The sequence below is a fragment of the Oncorhynchus mykiss genome, chromosome 3 (genome assembly GCF_057628025.1).
Source record: "Oncorhynchus mykiss isolate SJ-2025 chromosome 3, ASM5762802v1, whole genome shotgun sequence".
In the NCBI taxonomy this organism is placed as follows: domain Eukaryota; kingdom Metazoa; phylum Chordata; class Actinopteri; order Salmoniformes; family Salmonidae; genus Oncorhynchus; species Oncorhynchus mykiss.
Window position 1 is genome coordinate 53,710,688 of NC_143024.1, and position 24,434 is coordinate 53,735,121.

The following is a 24,434-nucleotide window of genomic DNA, read 5'->3' on the forward strand; positions in this document are numbered from 1 at the left end:
GGATTTTCGCCCATTTTTCAAGGCAAAACTGTTCCAGCTCCTTCAAGTTGGATGGGTTCCGCTGGTGTAGAGCAATCTTTAATTCATACCACAGATTCTCAATTGGATTTAGGTCTGGGCTTTGACTAGGCCTTTCCAAGACATTTAAATGTTTCCCCTTAAACCACTCGAGTGTTGCTTTAGCAGTATGCTTAGGGTCATTGTCCTGGTGGAAGGTGAATCTCCGTTCCAGTCTCTAATCTCTGGAAGACAAACAGATTTCCCTCAACAATTTCCTTGTATTTCCCAGTACCTGCCAATGGAAAAACATCCCCACAGCATGATGCTGCCACCACCATGCTTCACCGTGGGGATGAGGTTCTCAGAGTGATGAGAGGTGTTGGGTTTGCGCCAGACATTTTCCTTGATGGCCAAAAAGCTACATTTTAGTCTCATCTGACGAGAGTATCTTCTTCCATATGTTTGGGGAGTCTCCCATATGCCTTTTGGCGAACACCAAACGTGTTTGCTTATTTTTTTCTTTAAGCAATGTTTTTTTCTGGCCGCTCTTTCATAAAGCCCAGCTCTGTGGAGTGTACGGCTTAAAGTGGTCCTATGGACAGATACTCCAGTCTCCGCTGTGGAGCTTTGCAGCTCCTTCAGGGTTATCTTCGGTCTCTTTGTTGCCTCTCTGATTAATGCCCTCCTTGCCTGGTCCGTGAGTTTTGGTGGGCGGCTCTCTTTTGGCAGGTTTGTTGTGGTGCCATATTCTTTCCATTTTTTTATAAAGGATTTAATGGTGCTCTGTGGGATGTTCAAAGTTTCAGATATTTTTTTATAACCCAACCCTGATCTGTACTTCTCCACAACTTTGTCCCTGGCCTGTTTGGAGAGCTCATTGGTCTTCATGCTGCCTCTTGCTTGGTGGTGCAGACTCGGGGGTCTTTCAGATCATACTGAGATCATACTGAGATCATACTGACATCATACTGAGCTCATGTGACAGATCATGTGACACTTAGATTGCACACAGGTGGGCTTTATTTGATTAATTATGTGACTTCTGAAGGTAATTGGTTGCACCAGATCTTATTTAGGGGCTTCATAGCCATCATTTTTCCGTTTGATATTTTTTTGAATATTTTTAAACAAGTTATTTTTTTCATTTCACTTCAACAATTCGGACTATTTTGTCCATTACATGAAATCCAAATAAAATAAATTTAAATTGCAGTGTAATTACATTTCTACAAAATGTTGCAGGAATGCTAATCTTATATTATTCTAACAATTTAAATTATTTTAGAACAATCCGAGATTGTGGGTGTCATAGCTTGCTGAAATGACATGGAACAACCCATATGCCAAAATTGGTATTTTCAGAGAAAACAACAAAGTTATTTGAATGAAAACACAACATTTTTAACATGCTTTACTTTTGTTCGAGCGCAGATGGATGTGATTCTACTGTTAAATTGTGTTTTATCAAAATGTACACACAATGTAATAGGGACATCAAAGGTAGGCCTTATCATTGGAATGCGAACTACAATGCCCGTTTGACCACAAATTAGGCTACTTCTTCTTTCACCTTGAACTTGACATTTACAGACAAGTCTAAGATTGGTGTAAACAATGCTGCGGTAAAAAAATATAATTATATTACAAACGCACCATGCAGTGATATGCCGCGGAACTCTTTAGGACCCAGAAGGATTCCCCTTTGTCAGATTATGTGGGACACTGGTCTCTCCCACAATTTCTCTCTGTAACTAGCAGAGAGCCGCGCATCAGCTGTTCACGCCTTGGCAGTCGTGGTGGACCAGGGAAACTGGGAAAAGTTTTGAATTTATTTGGCCAGAAATCTTGTGGCCATTCAACTTGGTCACTACCAAAACAAAGATGAAAATGAGGTATTTTGCATCCATTTACGTTCTTGGGGGATGTATATAAATCCAATAGCATTCTTAATTTAATGCACAATGTGCTACCTCGTTGCAGGTGTTCCTCATGGTTGGAGACACTAGTTTGCTCTGTCCTGGTTCTTCTGACCCCCGCAGCATCGCAATGGCCAGGTAAGCGCAACATTTCGAAAAACATGGATACTTAACTGTTTAACGTTACAACAAGTTGTAGACATCAAGACATCTTTAGCTCTTGAACCGTTATAATGTAAATAAACGTATGTACACCTTGGTTATGTAGAGACACTACTTATAAAACGGTGAAATGTTGAAATACAATACACTTAGGCCTAAATTAAAGGTTTTACATTGTGAAGTTGTAACGTTGCTTTCAATGATAACACTATTGGAAGGATGACACAGGCTAATGCAAAGTGGGAGATGTCTGTCATTACAGTATGTATGGTAAATTAATTACGTTTTGTACAGCTAATTGGGAAATGTTGTTTCCTAAAGAAACTGTGCTATAATATTACCAGTTTCAGCTATTGGAAACATTGCTTGTATTTGGGATGCGCATGTCAGGGTTTCTGAGTGTGGACTGTGGGTTACTTTCTTTGTCAAGAGTTATTGTATGTCGCTATCTTACATCAGTGGAGAAAATAGTTGTAGGTGTCAGCCTACTTATTCATAAACAACCTTAGGGTCTATGTTTGATTTCATTTGACCATCCCTGCACTTTTTTTTCTTCGGGAAAATGTGTTCAGTTTGTGTAAATTGACTTTCAATGATTTCTATATTTCATTTCATATGCTCTTAGGCAAACATAATGGTCAAGGTAATGATGCAATTTGTTTCTATTGCTATTTTGTGAATTATGTTGAAACGCTTTGAACTTTTTAGTAGCGTCTGTGTTAGTTGCGCAGTGAAAGTGTTAACTAACATTGTCCCATGTTGTCTGAATAATCACGCTGTAATACATAATTAATTGGTATATACATCCTGACACTTTGGATTGCAAAATCATGTAAATGTTCCTTACAAACCCGAAATGTTGAATAAAATTACAATTGAACTTTACTGCTTTTATGTGCAGTTTGTCCTTTAACCACTTTACATTTTGCACACAATATCCACAGGAAAGTATTGTTTAGCTGACTTTATTGAGAGCAGGTAGGTTTGTCACTGCCAGCTGAATGCAAGCAAAGTTTGGTCTGTGGTTCGGTTACGCTTGGCTATTGTTTACATATTGTGCTAGTGTTTACGCAGTGTGTGTCAGTAAATTGAAAATACAAGCAGACAGAACCATATACCTACCGGCTCTCTAAAAAGTTGAGTAAACAATCTCCTGTGGATATTTTTGTCTTAGTGGCAGAAGAACAAACTGCACACAACTGGTAGAGTATGTTTAAATGTAATGTCTTTTTATTAAACATTCTGGCTTGTAAGGAACATTTACACAATTTGATTAATCACACAAAGAACCATGGATAGCATGGTATCACCAGCTAACACTATGTGTTGGTTGATTGACATCACACACCCAATAAAAATGTAGTTGTCATTGAGACCTATTGAATGTCAATAATCGGGTCAGACTGCAAAGAAGCCAATACCATTCATCTGAACTTCCACGTTGACTGCACAGAATGGCTTTGGTCTGTTGACAGGGGCTTTCTCAAGTCCAAAGTCTAACCTCAGAACTCAAATTCCTTTAGCTTTTTGTCCAGTGTTGCTTCTTATCTATCCGGAGATTGGGATGGGTACTCTTGAGTGTGCTAAAGACCTGCAGGGCACACTAGTCTTGAGAAAGTAGAATTTCAGAAAGGGACACACCTATTCTGATACTAAATTATTCATCTCTGAACCTCACTGCGGCCCTATATTTAATTTAGTCAAAGTTCTGTCCATTGGATTGTGCAGCTGTCAGATGGAGAGCAGGGAGGAAATTGAGAAGTCTACATGAATATTTGATTGATGGCCATCGCTGTGGTTGCCTTCACATTAACTTAACAGCACAGTCATGCCAAAGACTCTAAAAATGGACCTGATGCCTCTGCTTGGCAGCACATACTCCAGAAACACTCACATTCCAGTTGAACGTACAATGTTACTGACAATGTCTTTGAGTTTCCAGTGCCGTGATGGAGGAAAGTTTGATGAATCCTGTACGTCTTTGTCTCTGTTTGGAAATGATAGCGTTAAATGTGAATGTCTCCTAGGTTGAGACATGAGGAATCCCCTTTGTCATGTGATGCTTTCTCTGCTCCCGGTGTGGCTATACCTGCAGGCTGTGTTGAAGCAGAGGAGGACAACAGCTGTAAGGGGATACCCTGCCAGCACATTTAATGAATGAATTTGATGATGCATTAAAAAAATCACTGCAAATAGGGCTTCCACCTGTCATATGCAGGGGGTCAGAGCCATTGAGATAAACAAAATCCTCATCAGTAGAAGCATCGGTAATAATTAAACCTTAAGCCAAAGTCTGGAATTTGATAGCGTCAAGAAAGTATTATGACACTCCAAGAGTCAACAGTAGGCAACAGGGTCTGGTTTCAATAACTGACTCTTTTGTCAACTCTGGTTAGTGTGAAAAATTGTTCCGGGTGGGTTCTCTTCAGACAGACAGCTCTCCCAACAAATCACAAGGCAGATTTTTTGGGGTTATGTATTATGTACTATATTTATTGAATATTATGTGAATATTTTAAATAAAAATTACCAATTTGGGTGCAATCAATTTGCTTAATTTATCAGATATCTACAGTGCCTTGTGAAAGTATTCACCCCCTTGGCATTTTTCCTATTTTGTTGCCTTACAACCTGGAATTAAAATTGTTTTTTGGGGGGGTTTGTATAATTTGATTTACACTACATGCCTACCACTTTGAAGATGCAACATATTTTTTTATTGTGAAACAAACAAGAAATAAGACAAACTTAACTTGTGTGCATAACTATTCAAACCCCCCCCCCCAAGTCAATTCTTTGTAGAGCCACCTTTTACAGAAATTACAGCTGCAAGTCTCTTGGTATGTCTCTATAAGCTTGGCACATCTAGCCACTGGGATTTGTGCCCATTTTTCAAGGCAAAACTGTTCCAGCTCCTTCAAGTTGGATGGGTTCCGCTGGTGTAGAGCAATGTAAGTCATACCACAGATTCTCAATTGGATTTAGGTCTGGGCGTTGACTAGGCCATTCCAAGACATTTAAATGTTTCCCCTTAAACCACTCGTGGTGCTTTAGCAGTATGCTTACGGTCATTGTCCTGTTGGAAGGTGAACCTCCATCCCAGTCTCAAATCTCTGGAAGACAAACAGGTTTCCCTCAAGAATTTCCCTGTATTTAGTGCCATCCATCATTCATTCAATTCTGACCAGTTTCCCAGTCCCTGCCACCATGCTGTTCTCGGGGTGATGAGAGGTGTTGGGTTTAAGCCAGACGTAGCGTTTTCCTTGATGGACAAAAAGCTCAATTGTAGTCTCATCTGACCAGAGTACCTTCTTCCATATGTTTGGGGAGTCTCCCATATGCCTTTTGGCGAACACCAAACATGTTTGCTTATTTTCTTCTTTAAGCATTGGCTATTTTCTTGCCACTCTTCTGTAAAGCCCAGCTCTGTGGAGTGTACGGCTTAAAGTGGTCCTATGGACAGATTCTCCAATCTCCGCTGTGGAGCTTTACAGCTCCTTCAGGGTTATCGTTGGTCTCTTTGTTGCCTCACTGATTAATGCCCTCCTTGCCTGGTCCGTGAGTTTTGGTGGGTGGCCCTCTCTTGGCAGGTTTGTTGTGGTGCCATATTCTTTCAATTAAAAATAAAAAGGATATAATGGCGCTCCATGAGATGTTCAAAGTTTCAGATTTTTTTATTTTTATAACCCAACCCTGATCTGTACTTCTCCACATGTGTCCCTGGCCTGTTTGAAGAGCTCCTTGGTTTTCATGGTGCCGCTTGCTTAGTGGTGTGGCAGACTCTGGGGTCGTTCAGAACAGGTGTGTGTTTTTACTGAGATCATGTGAAAGATCATGTGACACTTAGATTGCACACAGGTGGACTTTATTTAATTAATTATGTGACTTCTGAAGGTAATTGGTTGCTCCAGATCTAATTTAGGGGCTTTATAGCAAAGGGGGTGAATACATATGCACGCACCACTTTTCTGTTTACTTTTTGTAGTTTTTTTAAACAAGTCATTTTTAAATTTATTTTATTACTATTTTGTGTATGTCCATTACATGAAATTCAAATAAAAATACATTTCAATTACAGGTTGTAATGCAACCATATAGGAAAAACAACAAGGGGGATCAATACTTTTGCAATGCACTGTACATGACCAAAAGTATGTGGACACCTACCCTTCAAACATCTCATACCAAAATCCTGGGCATTAATATGGAGTTGGTCCCCCCCTTTGTTGCTATAACAGCTTGCACTGTTCTGAGAAGGCTTTCCTCTAGATGTTGGAACTAGGGTTGCACATTTTGGGGAATATTCAGAGGTGGAAACTTTCCGCTGCAATTAACAGGAATATATGGGAATATATGGGAATTAACGGGAATATATGAGTATTAACGAAAATGTATGCAAATGAATATTAATACAATTTAAATGTATTGTTTTTTGCATTGGATATATTTACCATATCATATGGAAACAAACATTTCACCTTTATCATAAGTAAACATAATTGCAAGTTATGAAATCCTTCCAATAGAAATAAAAACAACTATTTAGTTACGAATTGAACTTGAAATGAGTTGACTCTTCACAAGGTATGATTTCACTGATCAACAAAAGCAAGGGAATATTGAATCATCCCCAATGATCTATCGCATCTCACAAAAACGTTTTAAACATAAAATATAATCTATAAAATGATAGTCTGGAAACTAAAGCTTTGGTTGTCTTCCTCTCAGACTTCCATATCTTCTACCTGGACCTCCTCAAAGTCCACCTCTTTTGAACATCAGACTCTGTGGCCTCATCTTCACTGTCACTTTCCAACCTTGTTGAGGATGGCTCGTTGTCAGGCTCAAAAAGCCTCAAATTTGCCTGGTTGGCCACCAATCTTTCAACACTTGGCCTGCCTGTTGCGTGCTTTGGTGTGTGTCTTCCCAAACAAGGACCAGTTGCGCTCTGAGCTGGCTGATGTTGGTGGGATTTGGAGGATGATGGAGGCAACAGGGGAAAGAGCCTCAGATCCACAAAGTCCTTTCCACCAGGTGGCTGATGAGATACAGTGCCTTGCGAAAGTATTCGGCCCCCTTTAACTTTGCAACCTTTTGCCACATTTCAGGCTTCAAACATAAAGATAAAAAATGTATTTTTTTGTGAAGAATCAACAACAAGTGGGACACAATCATGAAGTGGAACGACATTTATTGGATATTTCAAACTTTTTTAACAAATCAAAAACTGAAAAATTGGGCGTGCAAAATTATTCAGCCCCCTTAAGTTAATACTTTGTAGCGCCACATTTTGCTGCGATTACAGCTGTAAGTCGCTTGGGGTATGTCTCTATCAGTTTTTCACATCGAGAGACTGACATTTTTTCCCATTGCTCCTTGCAAAACAGCTCGAGCTCAGTGAGGTTGGATGGAGAGCATTTGTGAACAGCAGTTTTCAGTTCTTTCCATAGATTCTCGATTGGATTCAGGTCTGGACTTTGACTTGGCCATTCTAACACCTGGATATGTTTATTTTTGAACCATTCCATTGTAGATTTTGCTTTATGTTTTTGATCATTGTCTTGTTGGAAGACAAATCTCCGTCCCAGTCTCAGGTCTTTTGCAGACTCCATCAGGTTTTCTTCCAGAATGGTCCTGTATTTGGCTCCATCCATCTTCCCATCAATTTTAACCATCTTCCCTGTCCCTGCTGAAGAAAAGCAGGCCCAAACCATGATGCTGCCACCACCATGTTTGACAGTGGGGATGGTGTGTTCAGCTGTGTTGCTTTTACGCCAAACATAACGTTTTGCATTGTTGCCAAAAAGTTCAATTTTGGTTTCATCTGACCAGAGCACCTTCTTCCACATGTTTGGAGTGTCTCCCAGGTGGCTTGTGGCAAAATTTAAACAACACTTTTTATGGATATCTTTAAGAAATGGCTTTCTTCTTGCCACTCTTCCATAAAGGCCAGATTTGTGCAATATACGACTGATTGTTGTCCTATGGACAGAGTCTCCCACCTCAGCTGTAGATCTCTGCAGTTCATCCAGAGTGATCATGGGGCTCTTGGCTGCATCTCTGATCAGTCTTCTCCTTGTATGAGCTGAAAGTTTAGAGGGACGGCCAGGTCTTGGTAGATTTGCAGTGGTCTGATACTCCTTCCATTTCAATATTATCGCTTGCACAGTGCTCCTTGGGATGTTTAAAGCTTGGGAAATATTTTTGTATCCAAATCCGGCTTTAAACTTCTTCACAACAGTATCTCGGACCTGCCTGGTGTGTTCCTTGTTCTTCATGATGCTCTCTGCGCTTTTAACGGACCTCTGAGACTATCACAGTGCAGGTGCATTTATACGGAGACTTGATTACACACAGGTGGATTGTATTTATCATCATTAGTCATTTAGGTCAACATTGGATCATTCAGAGATCCTCACTGAACTTCTGGAGAGTTTGCTGCACTGAAAGTAAAGGGGCTGAATAATTTTGCACGCCCAATTTTTCAGTTTTGGATTTGTTAAGAAAGTTTGAAATATCCAATAAATGTCGTTCCACTTCATGATTGTGTCCCACTTGTTGTTGATTCTTCACAAAAAAATACAGTTTTATATCTTTATGTTTGAAGCCTGAAATGTGGCAAAAGGTCGCAAAGTTCAAGGGGGCCGAATACTTTCGCAAGGCACTGTATGTTGGCACGACTGCCATGTTGCATCTCCATCCCAAAGCCCTTGCTTGGAAGTGTACTTTGCCAGACTGCTAAGAAACTTGCCCTCTTCCAGGCCAAGGTGGCGAGACACAGTAGTGATGATACCATAGGCCTTGTTGATCTCTGCACCAAACATGATGCTCTTGCCAGCATACTTGGGGTAAAACATGTACGCTGCAGCGTGTATGGGCTTCAGGCAGAAGTCTTCACGCTTTTTGATGTATTTCAGAACTGCAGTTTCCTCTGCTTGGCGCAAGAGTGAAGTGGGCAGGGCAGTAATGATTTCTTCTCTTACATCTATCTGCAAGCAGAGTCTGAACATCAGACAGGATGGCATTGTCCCCATTAGTCCGTGCAATGGCTACTGCTATAGTTTTCAGGAGTTTCAGGCTGCTTATCACTCTCTCCTAAAATACATCATCCAGGAGGATCCTCTTGATGGGGCTGTCCATATCGGCAGGCTGAGATATGGCCATTTCCTGGAGAGACTCCTTCCCCCTCCAGGAGACTGTGAAACATGATGACAATTCCACCCCAACGGGTGTTGCTGGGCAGCTTCAATGTGCTGCTATAACTTGATGACCCTTCACATATCTAACCATTTCATAGGCTCTCTTGTAGAGTGTATCCATTGTTTTCAGTGCCATGATGTCCTTGAGGAGTAGATTCAATGCATGAGAGCACAGCAAATGGGTGTGATGTGAGGGTAGGACTGCTCCACTTTAGACCAAGCAGACTTCATGTTCGCAGCATTGTCTGTCACCAGTGCAAATACCTTTGGTGGTCCAAGGTAATTGATGATTTCCTTCAGCTCATCTGCAATTTAGAGACCGGTGTGTCTGTTGTCCCTTGTGTCTGTGCTATTGTAGAATACTGGTTGAGGGGTGGAGATGTAGTTAATTATTCCTTGCCCACGAATATTCTACCACCCATCAGAGATGATTGGAATACAGTCTGCCTTCTCTGATTTGCTTGACCTTCACTTTAACTCTGAACTCTGCATCCAGCAAATTAGTAGATAAAGCATGTCTGGTTGGAGGGTTGTATGCTGGGCGAAGAACATTCAGAAATCTCTTCCAATACACATTGCCTGTGAGCATCACAGGTGAACCAGTTGCATACACAGCTCGAGCAAGACATTGCTCCATTGAGTCAAAAAAAACTTCTGATTCCAGGAGGACGATGACCTGTTGTGATCGATCAGGTGTCTAATTCATCAATTTCACCTCGAATAGAGACTTTTGTCAGATGTTATGAGCGCTGAGGGAATGCACTTAGTCAGATGATTCAGCATCTTTGTTGCTTTCTTCATATATGATTTGGCAGAGTATTTGCAAATTTACACAGCTTTTCCTTCTACATTAGCTGCAGTGAAAGGTCTCCACACATCAGATAGTGCCCGTGGCATTTTCCTGTAAAGATTAGAATAAATAAAATGTGTTAAAATAAACCCAAATACAATTCCATGTACAGATAAATAGTTAAGCAGTTATATTAAACAACTCATTTTGTAAGATGCATGTTTTAAAATGAAGTTTACATACAGTGGGGCAAAAAAGTATTTAGTCAGCCACCAATTGTGCAAGTTCTCCCACTTAAAAAGATGAGGCCTTTAATTTTCATCATAGGTACACTTCAACTATGACAGAGTTGACATGAGATAAACATGATAGGTTTTTGCATGTTTTTAAGCTATACATTGTTTGAAAAGAATGGAGTAAAACAAACTTCTATACACATGAACTAAGCTGGTATATTCTTCAAGAATCAATGGTTATAAATACTTACTATATATTTTGGGGGATTTTTACAGTATGTGGCCATTGCAGATTGTACCTCGAAATGGACGTTATTTTCCCTTGAACAAAACAAATATTTCAACGGCACCACGGTTGAGCTGTATTTGCCCACTCTGTATACTGCTTGGCCATGGATAAGCACTCTGTCAAGAACATAATCTTCTACTGCAGCCAGAGAGGAAGAAACACAGAACAACTAGTTTAAACAACAACATGTTCCAGACTTTTTTCTGACACCAAGAAGCAGTGCACCACAATTACTACTATGGTAAACTATAGGATTAAGTGTGACATTTTGGCAGATTTTTTTTTTGTTATGTGAGAGGGAAGGGACACGGAATTGTGAAAGCCACCGGAAGATGTTCAGATTTATGGGTTGGGTGTGTGTGGGCTGTGTTGTTATTAGGGAGGTTATGTGTTGCTTGATGGGGTAAATTACTGTTCATTACTAACTCAGAAATATATCTCAAACGTCCTTATTTTTAACATATCAACTAGCATATCAAGATCCGGATATGGACCTCAGCCAAGAGAAGCTTCTCTGCAATCAATATAGCTTAATATCTTGCTTAGCATATGTGTTTTCTTAGCACGTTCAATTTTATTGGTGCATATCACCAAAAACTCCAAATATACAATAGAAATGGTCTGTATTCGCTAGAATATCAAAAACATGTAAAGTACAGTTATCCCCTGATATGAACCCTTTTCGCCCAGTGTTTGATTCCGTAAAAGAACCCTGGATCTCACCCCAATATCGCCAACGATTTATATATACACTAGATGACTGACGGGGTGCTGTTGTGAAGCCACCGTGCCTCCATCTTGGCACTACACCACCATTGTAAAAAATATTTGGGAAGCTAAACAAATTCATTTATTCATGTCTACATTTAGTTTTTGACACGTTTATTCTATTACAGACACCGTAATGCATACTTATAATTCAGTGTGTTAAACATTTTCCTTAAATTATACGTTTTAGAAAATTACACTGAACGCAACATGTACAACGGCAAGAAAAGGTATATGAACCCTTTGGAGTGACCTGTATTTCTGCATAAATTGGTCATAAAATGTGATCTTCATCGAAGTCACATCAATAGACAGTCTGCTAAACCTAACACCCAAACAATTCTACGTTTTCATGTCTTTATTGAACACACTGTGTAAACATTCACCGTGCAGGGTGCAAAAAGTATGCGAACCCTTTAATAACTGGTTGACTATCCTTTGGCAGCCATAACCTCAACCAAACGTTGTCTTTAGTTGCGGATCAGACCTGCACAACGGTCAGGAGGAATTTTGGACCATTCCTCTTTACAAAACTGTTTCTGTTCAGCAATATTCTAGGGATGTCTGGTGTGAACCAGTCTCTTGAGGTCATGCCACAGCATCTCAATTGGGTTAATGTCAGGACTCTGACTGGGCCACTCCAGAAGGCGTATTTTCTTCTGTTGAAGCCATTCTGTTGTTGATTTACTTCTGTGTTTTGGGTCGTTCTCTGGTTGCATCACCCAACTTCTGTTGAGCTTCAATTTGCGGACAGATAGCCTTACATTCTCCTGCAAAATGTCTTGATAAACTTGGGAATTCATTTTTCTATCAATGATAGGGCCTGGAAAGTTTGCTGAGGCAGCAAAGCAGCCCCAAACCTTGATGCTCCCTCCACCATATTTTACAGTTGGGATGAGGTTTTGATGTTGGTGTGCTGTGCCATTTTTTTCAACACACATAGTGTTGTATGTTCCTTCCAAACAACACCACTTTAGTTTAATCTGTCCACAGAATATTTTGGAACATCCAGGTGCACTTTTGGAAACGACGTTCAGCAATGTTTTTTTTGGACGGCAGTGGCTTCTTCCGTGGTGCCCTCCCATGAACACCATTCTTGTTTAGTGCTTTACGTATCGTAGAGTCGTCAACAGAGATGTTAGCATGTTCCAGAGATTCCAGAGAAGTCTTTAGCTGACACTCTAGGATTCTTCTTAACCTCTGAGCATTCTGCTCTGTGCTCTTGCAGTTGTCGTTGCAGGACGTCCAATCCTAGGGAGAGTAGCAACAGTGCTGAACTCCATTTATAGACAATTTGTTTTACTGTGGACTGATGAACATCAAGGCTTTTAGAGATACATTTTGTAACCCTTTACAGCTTTATGCTAGTCAACAATTCTAAATCTTAGTTCTTCAGACATCTCTTTTGTTTGAGACGTTTCACATCAGGCAATGCTTCTTGTGAATAGCCAACTCAAATTTTGTGAGTGAGTTTTTTATAGAGCAAGGCAGCTCTAACCAACATTTCCAGTCTCGTCTCATTGATTGGACTCCAGGTTAGCTGACTCCTGACTCCAATTAGCTTTAGGAGAAGTCATTAGCCTAGGTGTTCAGATACTTTTTCCAACCTACACTTTGAATGTTTAAATGATGTATTCAATATAGACAAGAAAAATATACGGCCCTTTTTCAGGACCCTGTCTTTCAAAGAGAATTTGTAAAAATCCAAATAATTTCACTGATCTTCATTGTAAAGGGTTTTAACACTGTTTCCCATGCTTGTTCAATGAGCCATAAACAATTAATGAACATGCACCTGTGGAACGGTCGTTAAGACACTAACAGCTTACAGACTGTAGGCAATTAAGGTCACAGTTATGAATACTTAGGACACTAAAGAGGCCTTTCTACTGACTCTGGAAAAATGCCAAAAGAAAGATGCCCAGGGTCGTTGCTCATCTGCGTGAACTTGCCTTAGGCATGCTGCAAGGAGGCACGAGGACTGCAGATGTGGCCAGGGCAATACATTGCAATGTCCATACTGTGAGACGTCTAAGTCGGTGTTACAGGGAGACAGGACGGACTGCTGATCGTCCTCGCAGTGGCAGACTGTGTAACAATGCCTGCACAGGATCGGTACATCCGAACATCACACCTGCGGTACAGGATGGCAACAGCAACTGCCCGAGTTACACCAGGACACGCACAATCCCTCTATCAGTGCTCAGACTGTCCGCAATAGGCTGGGAGAGGCTAGATTGAGGGCTTGTAGTCCTGTTGTAAGGCAGGACATCACCGGCAACAACGTCATCTATGGGCACAAACCCACCGTCGCTGGCAAATCTGATGCAGTCCATGAGGAGGAGATGCACTGCAGTACTTAATGCAGCTGGTGGCCACACCAGATACTGACTGTTACTTTTGATTTTGATCGCCCGTTTATTCAGCGACACATTCTATTTCTGTTAATCACATTTCTGTGGAACTTGTTCAGTTTGTCTCAGTTGTTGAATCTGGTTATGTTCATCCAAATATTTACATGTTAAGTTTGCTGAAGTCAAATGCAGTTGAGAGTGAGAGGATGTTTTCTTTTTTTGCTGAGTTTACATTAATTTGTGTGTTATTAGTTTAAGCACACTGTGTTTGCTTATTGTTGTGACTTCGATTAAGAACAGATCAAATTTTATGACCAATTTATGCAGAAGTTCTGGTAATTCCAAAAGGTTCACATACTTTTTCTTGCCAGTGTAAACACAACATAAAAAAAAATGTTGGTCCCAAATTTCATGAGTTGAAATAAAATTACCCAGAAATGTTCCACAAAAAGCTTATTTCTCTCAAATTTTGTGCACAAATTTGTTTACAACCGTTGATCATATTTAAATGAACCCTCCGAACTCAAAGTGGATGTATAATAACTCGACACATGTAGAGTGTTATTAAAGCAGAAACTGCCCCCCCCCCCCCAAAATTAATTGCATCAAAGCATGGTGAGGAGGGCTTGGAGGTCTTTGTTCAAATGTGCGTTCTCTAGCTATAGTCTTCTGTCAAGTGCTTCCCCTACAGTTGTTGTAAAGCTAAGGAGAGTAGGTTCTTGCAAATATAACTTTTTGTTTGGCTGAATGTGTTTTCTAGTAAGTTACCTTTTTCTATTCCATAGGAGAAATTCAAGTTACAAGTTTTTAAACTGCATGAGCGATCAATTGGTGGCGAGACAGAAAACAACTTCAGTTTAGTTTCCCTAGATATCTTTTTTCTCAGGCGGGGCATTTAACCCCGTGATGGGACATCCATGGCTGCCCAACACTACAATAACAATTGGAACCATTATTATTTTGGCTTGAGGGCAAATGCGTTTGGTGGGTTGCGTTCCCTGGAGACATGGTTGGGGAAACATTATCACTCAAGGATTTTTTTCAGCTGTGGTTGCAAAAAGTGTGGGGGTCCTCTTGGCTAATTTCTTGCAAATCTACTAGGGCTGGGAATTGCCAGGGACATCGCCATACAATATTATCATGATAATTACAGTGCATTCAGAAATTATTCAGACCCCTTCCTTTTTCCCACATTTTGTTACTTTACAGCCTTATTAAATAAATAAAACATCTCATCAATCTACACACAATACCCCATAATGACAAAGCAAAAACAGGTTTTTAGAAATGTTTACAAATGTGTGTGTGGTGTGTGTATGTGTATATGTATGAAAATATGTGTGGTACATGATTTGGAAAGGCACACACCTGTCTATATATGGTAATTTCAGAGCAAAAACCAAGCCATGAGGTCAACGGAATTGTCCGTAGCGCTCCGAGACAAGATTGCGTCGAGGCACAGATCTGGGGAATGGTACCAAAACATTTCTGCAACATTGAAGGTCACCAAGAACACAGTGGCCTCCATCATTCTTAAATAGAAGAAGTTTGGAATCACCAAGACTCTGGCCGCCTGGTAAACTGAGCAATCGATGGAAAAGGGCCTTGGTCAAGGAGGTGACCAAGAACCCGATGGTCACTCTGACAGACCTCTAGAGGTCCTCTGTAAAGATGGGAGAACCTTCCAGAAGGACAACCATCTCGGCAGCACTCCACCAATCAGGCCTTTATGGTAGAGTGGCCAGATGGAAGCCACTCCTCAGTAAAAGGCTCATGACAGCCAGCTTGGAGTTTGCTAAAAGGCACCCGAAGGACTCTCAGACCATGAGAAACAAGATTCTCTTGTCTGATGAAACCAAGATTGAACTGTTTGGCCTGAATGCCAAGCGTCATGTCTGGAGGAAACCTGGCACCATCCCTACGGTGAAGCATGGTGGTGGCAGCATCATGCTGTGGGAATGTATTTCAGCGGCAGGGACTGGGAGACTAGTCAGGATCGAGGGAAAGATGAACGAAGCAAAGTACAGAGAGATCCTTGATGAAAACCTGCACCAGAGCGATCAGTGCTGGAAGTCCCGCCTCTCCCATCTCATTATTGTTTTTTAGGACCATTCACCCACGTTGGTGATTGAAAGATGACCTGAGGTCCACACTCCAGTTGGTGGTGTTAATGCACTTTATAGATGGTTGCCCACTGCCATAGAAAGTCTGAAGGAGAGATTACTAGAAATGGACTCTGTTTACCCTTTTATCTGTGGTTTAATTGTCGAAGTAGAGGACCTTGTGCATTTCAGGTAGAATAACAACCCAATGTTTATATCCCAGGATAAATTAGCTAGCAACTGCAAGCTAGCGAGCTAAATTGCCATAACTGTTTAATGCTTTTTAACCTGTCCCCAAATTAGTATATTTGGTTCAGAGTTCGTTGTTGATATTTCAACCTGCCTGTCCCGATCGCGTCTAGTGTGGATGGACAAAATCAGCATGTGCTCACGTGGACGAGCGGTGTGTTCAGCATGTTATGCCAGCTAAATAAGGATGAATTTAGTACTTGCCATGTCAATAAAAATACATGCTGGCATCTTGGGAGCACTATTAAAAGAAAAGACCCCACAGTTTGATACTTCAGTTTGCAACGTTGACCCCATAAATGTTTTTTTATTTTTTTACTTTCATAGGGCTAATTGTTGATTAAACATGTTTTATAGAATCCCATAAAGATGTTAAACTGAAGGCCCCTCTCAAATATCTGCTTTGAAATATCAGACATTGGTTTCTGATGTGCCCTCAGAAAAGGAGCTGGTGTTTCCCATTGTTCTGTATTTGCTATCTGTCCTCTTCCCTTTCAGGGCGAGGTAGTCTACAAAACATCCTTTTGAATCATGCTGGCAGCTGTTTTTTAAATATTTTTTACGTGTCGTCTCCGCTGACTGTTTCAGGCGCTCTCGCCCCGACTATCATACCAGCCCAATCTCAAAATGCTGCTTTGACAGTTACAAAACACATAGGGAAACAATAATTACTGCTTTTGTTCTAAATGGTGGATTTGTTCGGTGCACCTAGCCATCTCCAGTGCTAATAGCACACTGAGCCACCTTAACTCTCCGTAAGTCTTTCCGGTTCCATGTGAAACCCTCACTTATTTGTTCCTCTTCTTTCACAGCCATAATGTAAATGACAGCGATCAGAACTTGAAACTTCACTCAGGAAATGACAGGACTACCCATACGGTGTTTCCCAGAACAATATATTCACTTCAGACGTGAATGCCATGTTCCCTGGAGCAATTTCCAAGGCGGCAAACACCCTAAGAAATCAAAGTTTAAACTGTTTTGCTATGGGATTTACAAGTATGGACGAGCAGGTCCTCAGCATGTCAGTACAGTTGTGTCGAGAGTTTTGGTGTTAGTTGACTCTTTCATATCCCAGTTCTATGACGATTCAGGAGAAAATAGCAATATTTTAGGCTATGTTTGCATAATCATGATCCCTTCATGGGCGGCAGGTAGCCTAGCGGTTAGCGCGTTTGGCCAGTAACCAAGAGGTTGCTACTTTGAATCCCTGAGCTGACAAGATGAAAATGAATCTTTGCTGTTGAGCAGTTAATTGCTCCAAGTTCACGGTGGCCATGAACCAACTCTCCGAGGATGTCTCAGGGGGAGTTTGCATGTGCAAAAACACATCCAATTCACACATGCGTGTTAGTACACAATTGTACTTGGGCCAAGCTTCCTGCCATCCAGGACCTATATAATAGTCAGACTCCAGTCACGCAAGTCCTAGATGGTTATCTCTGCTACCGCATGGCAAGGTACTGGTGCGCCGAGTCTAGAACCGAAAGGCTCCTTAACAGCTTCTACCCCCAAGCCATAAGACTGAAAAACAATTAATCAACTGGCCACTGGACTATTTACATTGTCAAGTAATTATTTTAGTCAAAGTATGATATAATTGGACCTGAAGTGCCAAATCCGACCTGCCCACTTTGTGCAAGTCCGAACTTTGTGCAAGTCCGAATTGCCCACTTCGTGCAAATCTGAGTGAATGCGATGTCTATTCCTATGAAATTACATTTCAAATTTACAGCCTACCTTTTTTTGTTTCAGGGCTAAATTTTATTTTAATGTCAACACCCACCAGCATGGCATTGTTTATTACATCAGAACCGCTGCAAAGTGATGACTAAGATGCGCCAAACAGCCTTTTGTACAAGAAAATATCAATCCAATTGATAATTTCTCAATTTTCACATTTTGTTTTAGCTAGTCTGTATTGAAAAAAATTCCCTAAATCAATGCTTATGAAAAATCCAGCTCTGTAACCAGCCATAGCTAATGCTTTGAATATAGTGTATAAAAAAATGCATTTTGAAAATCAATTCAAAATGCAATTACAATAACAAATTAAGTTAGCTAAATGTAGGCTACAATAAGCAACCGACAGGTAGGCTGTTAAATCTGTTGTAGACCAGGACGGGGTGCGCAGCAAAATGGCTTCAGCTAGCCTAGCTAGCTATCTTAGCTTGCTACTTTACATCAATTTGTTGCAGTGAAGACAGGCACTGCCAGGTGGGATGATAGGTAACCTATGGCAGTTACAAGTTTGCCTAACTAGGACAAGTCAGTGGCTACTTTTTCCTCTCCATCCCGTGTCACACACACCTCTGGCCCCTGCCCATCCCCCGCTCTGCTGTATGCGCACCGTCTCTCCCATGTCGTGCAGGCTGCACAGCAAACGAGTGTCCCAAGTTTAAACAAAGTTACAGAAAACGGATATCTGGAGAAAAGTCTAATTCGAATAGTGAAATGTATTTAAAATGCCCATCCCTAGGCTATGCCCCTCCTCCTCTTATCTGACTGACCATCAAGATGGGCATTCTTTTCAAAATATCCCAAATTCCTCCCATTCATCCATCTTTCAGGAGCATCAGTCTCCGTAGATGGTTCTCTGGTCTCGCTCACAAGTCTCACGCATGGGGGAGTGAAAGACAGTTTTCCCCTGGGTAGGGGAGATTAACATCAAGTGCACTGGGACAGAAAGGGGATTTGTCGAGTCCTTTAACTCGTCCTCTGGTCTCTTGACGGATGCCCGAAATGGGGGTTGTGGGTTGGAATTGAGTGAAACACATTTTTTTTCTTCTCAAATGTTAACAAAAACCAAAAGGTGTTGAGGATTCACCTCCCTTTTTAGAATTGATTATCAATGGACCATATTGGCTACAAGGTGCTTCAAGGAGGCACAGGGACGGGATTGGAAGGGCTCCTCTTTCATGAAAAGCCAGTTTCAGGACATGATGCCAAAGAGACAATGAATGCCCCTGCACAGAGGCTGCTAATGTCTAGTTTGTGAAACAAGAGTGGGGTGTACAATGAAGGAAGCCCTCTATTCACTTGGGCCGGCGTGAGCCAGATGGCGCAGTGCCATTCGTTGAGATACGCAGAGAGGATGAGAAGTGAAAAGGACTTATGCCAACCGTAGGGTCGTTAAAGCATTTCGAGAGCCAGTGAAAGATTTGCAGGGCCATTTTTTTGACCCTAGCTAGTGGCATTATCCATGATGCATGAGTGGGAGCTCCAGCAGTCTGGACATGTCAGCATTACCCTCTCTCTTTATTGGCCTATTGGTGGAAACATCCAATGATGCTCCATTTGGTGCCCCGTCGGTAACAAGCGAACAGAGGCGAATCGTGTGGTTTCACAATGAGTTTCCAGCCACATATATATATATATATATTTCTATCCCATATAGAACCCAACATTTTCGTTTACGTTTTAGTCATTTAGCAGACGTTCTATCCAGAGCCCCTTACAGAAGCAATTATGGTTAAGTGCCTTGCTCAAGGGCACACCAACAGATTGTTTACCTAGTCGGCTTGGGAATTCAAAACAGCGACCTTTCTCTTCCTCCCCTACTAAGTGAAAGAATTACCTGGCAATGCCGTACCACGCCTCGGGCAGAGGATAGCTGTCGACATTATCAGGTGCTATGCATGAAATTGTCTTTTTGTGACGGCAAACATCTCCCGCTCAGTCCATAATAAATCTTTGCCTGCCCCAGAATGTCTGCCTGCCTTTTACCTTGAAATTCAATGCTTCCTTCTTAATTTCACACTAGGGTTGGGCGATGTCAACCTTTGTCCTATCGTGATTATGTACCAATAAGAATTGTGATATACGATGCTATTGCCCCAAGCACGACATCGAGTGCAACTGGACCATGTCGAAAGATAATGTTGAAAGCCCAGGCAGAGGCTAAGTGCAGTCAATAGCAAATATTTCCTAATATTCCTTTCCGGCGGAGGGGCTGAACGTGTGTGTGTGTGTGTGTGTGTGTTTTTGTTAGGGTTGGACAGCATCCATGCTTTTTATACTGTCATACAGTTTCTGTATCATGACGCACTAAACAATTTAGACAACAGATCTTGATTCAGGAGGGGATTGAATGCATAGAATTAGGAATTAAAAATACTAAGAGTAATTTAATAGGATCTCTATTTAAATGTCTCTGCTGTAACCAAGAGGCTTGATCTTGAGATCGTACCACTTAGCTAGCAAGTTAACCAACCAAATGCATAGCTATAATTTGACATCTTAGATTTCTTATTTATACTTAGGTATAAGAAGTGGCGTAGCGCACGTGCTAACAGAATTGTAAATCATACCTTCTGTATTTCGAAATACACCGGTATATGGTATATCGCCCAAGCCTAGTCTGTGTCACGCGCACATGATGGTGCAGTGACTGTCTGATGAGGAACGGGCTGTCTTACCGTAGTGAGCTAGGTTAAAGGCCTACATCATAGGCTGTATAGAAGCAGTCTACTGCCCAGAACTGGATAATAATTTCTTTAGTTGCTTCATAAAATAATATAAAAATAAATAGTTTGTTCTATTGCTCATAAATCTGTGATTAACAATAGGCTGTAGACTTTCTTATTTTTGAAAGCCACAATAACTTTGGGACAACATTTTCATGGGCTATAATGTTTAGGAAATAAGCTACTGTTCATAACTTTTTAAGTTGTCTTAAAACTTTTATGAGAGGCCTAGTAGGATAGGCTATTGGCCCTTTTGGTTTTCAACCTTGCAGGTATTTTCCAAACCCATATGGATCATTTATTTCTTAAAAAGCTTGATTAAACTTGTCATTAGATTTTTCTATAGGCTGTTTTTGTTTGTTCTCTCTCATTATTACTCGTATGGCGACCTGACGTGTCTAGGTTATTAAAATAACTTTTTGAGACGGAACTCCGTTACATTCGTTGTTTGATCGGCGGAAAGACATGCATAAAACGATGACTCGTAGCCTTCAGTCATATTCATAGCCTATCAATGGAGAGAGAGAAGGGAATATAGGCTACATTTTTTTCCCACAATAGTTAAGGCGTGTCCGTTAATAAAAATAAATAGTTTTAGGCTATAGCCTAATGCCCATGCATCTGACAGAGTGAGACAGAGAAACAATATTTTCTGACTGGACATATATTGTGCTTCTTTGGTGGAATTAAATTCCTACATTCCTTTCGTGTTCTGTAGGCTATATAGCATATTTGTTGAAATACGCTATAGCTAATAGGAATAGGCAAATTACTCGGAATGTCACTTGTGCACTACAAGACAATTCAAATAGGCTAAACCATTGTCTGTCATATAATGTCGTCACCATCAACCATGGCTGTCAATAATCGTCAGTAGACGATGCTATCATAACATTGCCCTTTCTATGTCACACAAACTAAAAAGCAGTCCAAATATTCAGTCCAACTTAGTTATGCTATATTATACTCCTTAGAGCTGTATAATGTCTATCACCCATGGCTGATAAGATAATTCAGTGATTCAAGTCACATTTCCCTACTTTTTACAAAAAGATAACATAGCAAGTGTGGATATGTAGTGCCTTCAGAAAGTATTCACACCCCTTACAAAGTGGGATTAAAATAGATGTAATTGTCTTTTTTTGTCATCGATCTATAGAAAATACTCTGTCAATGTGAAATAAATTCTATTTTTTAATTAATGGAATATAAAACGCTACACCCGCAATAACGTCTGCTAAACACATGTATGTGACGAATAAAATTTGATTTAATTTTCCCGTTATTCTTTATTCAAAATTATTATTAAATTATTCAAGCTCTGTCAAGTTGGTAGTTGATCATTGTCAGACAGACATTTTCAAGTCTTGCCATAGATTATCAAGCCAATTTAGGTCAAAATTGTAAATAGGCCTCTCGGGAACATTCAATGTCGTCTTGGTAAGCAACTCCAGTGGTATATTTGCTCTGAACATAACACTTTGTTGATCCATCCTCAGTCTCCTATCACAGCGATTAAACTCTAACTGTTTTATATCACCATTGGCCTCATGGTGAAATCCCTGAGCGGTTTCCTTCCTCTCTGGCAACTCAGTTAGGAAGGGCGTCTGTATCTTTAGTCACTGTGTATTGATACACCATTCTCAAATGGATATCCAATGTAGTATTGCCATCATAATCAAGCTGCAGATGTCAGTTCTACATTCCCACCTGTACCCCAACAAATCTACCTTCTCAGAGTCTTAGATATTGCCAGTGACTACCAGTCTCTGAGTTCGCTCTCCCCTGAGATCAAGAGTAGCCACTATTTTCAAAAGTCCCTCATGGATTAACATGCCTTTGCCCACAGGGGGACAATGAGAAGCTGGCACCCTTCCTCAGTCTTGGACCGGACTAATTTAGGGCCTGATTTTTCTTCCTGATGAATGCTCCTTTTGTCCCTCATTTTTCCTCCTGTGTACCCGGGCCTCTGGTTTAGCCACAGGCCGAACGCCATCTCCTTCAAGCAATTTTCCTCTCATTACAGTTTATTAAAATATATAATTTGAATGTAGTCTTAATTTTGGCTCGTGGGCTATTTTTGAAGGTGTGCCGACGCTATGGGGGCTGTCTTCCATCAACACTCTAAGGACACTGACTTTTTTGTGTTGCTTGAATATGTGAGAAAAAGGTCACGGTACGCCCATAAATCCACAAGTATTAGATGTCTTTGACAGTCCGTAACCAGACAACAACAATTATCACATAGTAATGAGCAATGGCACTCACTGTGCCCTAGAATGTGGTGCCAGCTTTTAGCCAGCCGCAGATTCATGGACTCTTGAGATTTTTCCTCTCAAATACATTTTCATTGGGCGAACTGAAAAAATATAATCTCTTTCTTTCACTCATGTCTTTCGTTGGTTTCTCACTTTGGGATCTGTATTGTGCCTGAGCCCTCTTACACAAACTATGGTTTGCTCTGATGAAAATAGCTTTTTTTTTTCTTCGTCATGGTCAAATCTACTGTCAAAGTCCTGATATGCATTGACATGATCTTGACATTCAGAGCAAAGCTGAAATGCAACACTCAAGTGAGGGCCTCGCTATTTCTAAGCATTGCAAAAGGACAAAGAGCTGGGCTGACCATGGAGTTATCTAACAGACAGTGTTTCCCTCAGACCTGGGCAGCACTCGAAATTAGATTTGCATGCACATTCTTTCCCGACGAATCCTTCCCCCCCCTTCAATGAAGAATCTTATTTGCTTTTGCATTCAAAAGCATCAAGCACAAACCATTTATCCCCGAAGTTGGATAATGTGCATATCTGTGTGTGCTTTTGCTAGCCGCTTTGTAAATGTTAGACTTGCACAGGCAGGTAGAATATGTGCATACTTAATGAGTGTCTTTTTGTATTTGTCTTATGGCATAATCAAAGCACACGTGACATTTGGTAATGGGTGATGCAGTAACTAAGGCTTTTGTTTAAATCTTTCTACCACATTCCGGTACTTTCAATCAGGGATATCTTAAGAGACGCTTGCTTACCATATGCACAGAGTCTAACTCAAAACCTTCAATTTTGCAACAGAACATGTCATTGCCTGTCATTTATGTTAGTTTCAAAGGTCATTGGCTTTTTGTGTGATGCAATCTTTACAAGATTAAGTCAAACGGCTGTAGTTAAAGTAAGTAAAGGAGGCCAGAATGCAGAGCAAACAGGGCTCTAATCTCAGTGTCATAATTAGAAGGGTTGGAAATTACAGACAGACCCTTTAGCCTGTATGTGTTTTCTTAATTTCACCTAACAGTATTTCATCTGAACATATTATATACAGTTGAAGTCGGAAGTTTGCATACACCTTAGCCAAAATAATTTAAACTCAGTTTTTCCCAATTCCTGACATTTAATCGTAGTAAAAATTCCCTGTTTTAGGTCAGTGAGGATCACCACTTTTATTTTAAGAATGTGAAATGTCAGAATAATAGTAGAGAGAAGGATTTATTTCAGCTTTTATTTCTTTCAGCACATTCCCAGTGGGTCAGAAGTTTACATGCACTCAATTAGTATTTGGTAGCATTGCCTTTAAATTGTTTAACTTGGGTCAAACGTTTCTGGTAGCCTTCCACAAGCTTCCCACAATAAGTTGGGTGAATTTTGTCCCATTCCTCCTGACAGAGCTGGTGTAACTGAATCAGATTTGTAGGCCTCCTTTAACGCTCACACACTTTCAGTTCTGCCCACAAATTTACTATGTGATTGAGGTCAGGGCTTTGTGATGGCCACTCCAATACCTTGACTTTGTTGTCCTTAAGCCATTTTGCCACAACTTTGCTTGGGGTCATTGTCCATTTGGAAGACCCATTTGCGACCAAGCTTTAACTTCCTGACTGATGTCTTGAGATGTTGCTTCAATATATCC

At 40.7% G+C, this 24,434-nt stretch overlaps 1 protein-coding gene across 1 annotated transcript in view; it reads left to right on the top strand.

Moving 5' to 3' along the window:
• Positions 1-1,687: 1,687 nt before the first annotated feature.
• The window catches only part of LOC110519975 (uncharacterized), a 177,557-nt gene continuing 154,810 nt past the window's right edge, over positions 1,688-24,434 (top strand). Inside the window, exons 1-2 of the mRNA XM_021596908.3 lie at positions 1,688-1,892; positions 1,981-2,054. Coding sequence (XP_021452583.3) covers positions 1,882-1,892; positions 1,981-2,054 — 85 coding nt within the window. The 5' untranslated portion in view covers positions 1,688-1,881. The remainder of the gene's footprint in view (positions 1,893-1,980; positions 2,055-24,434) is intronic.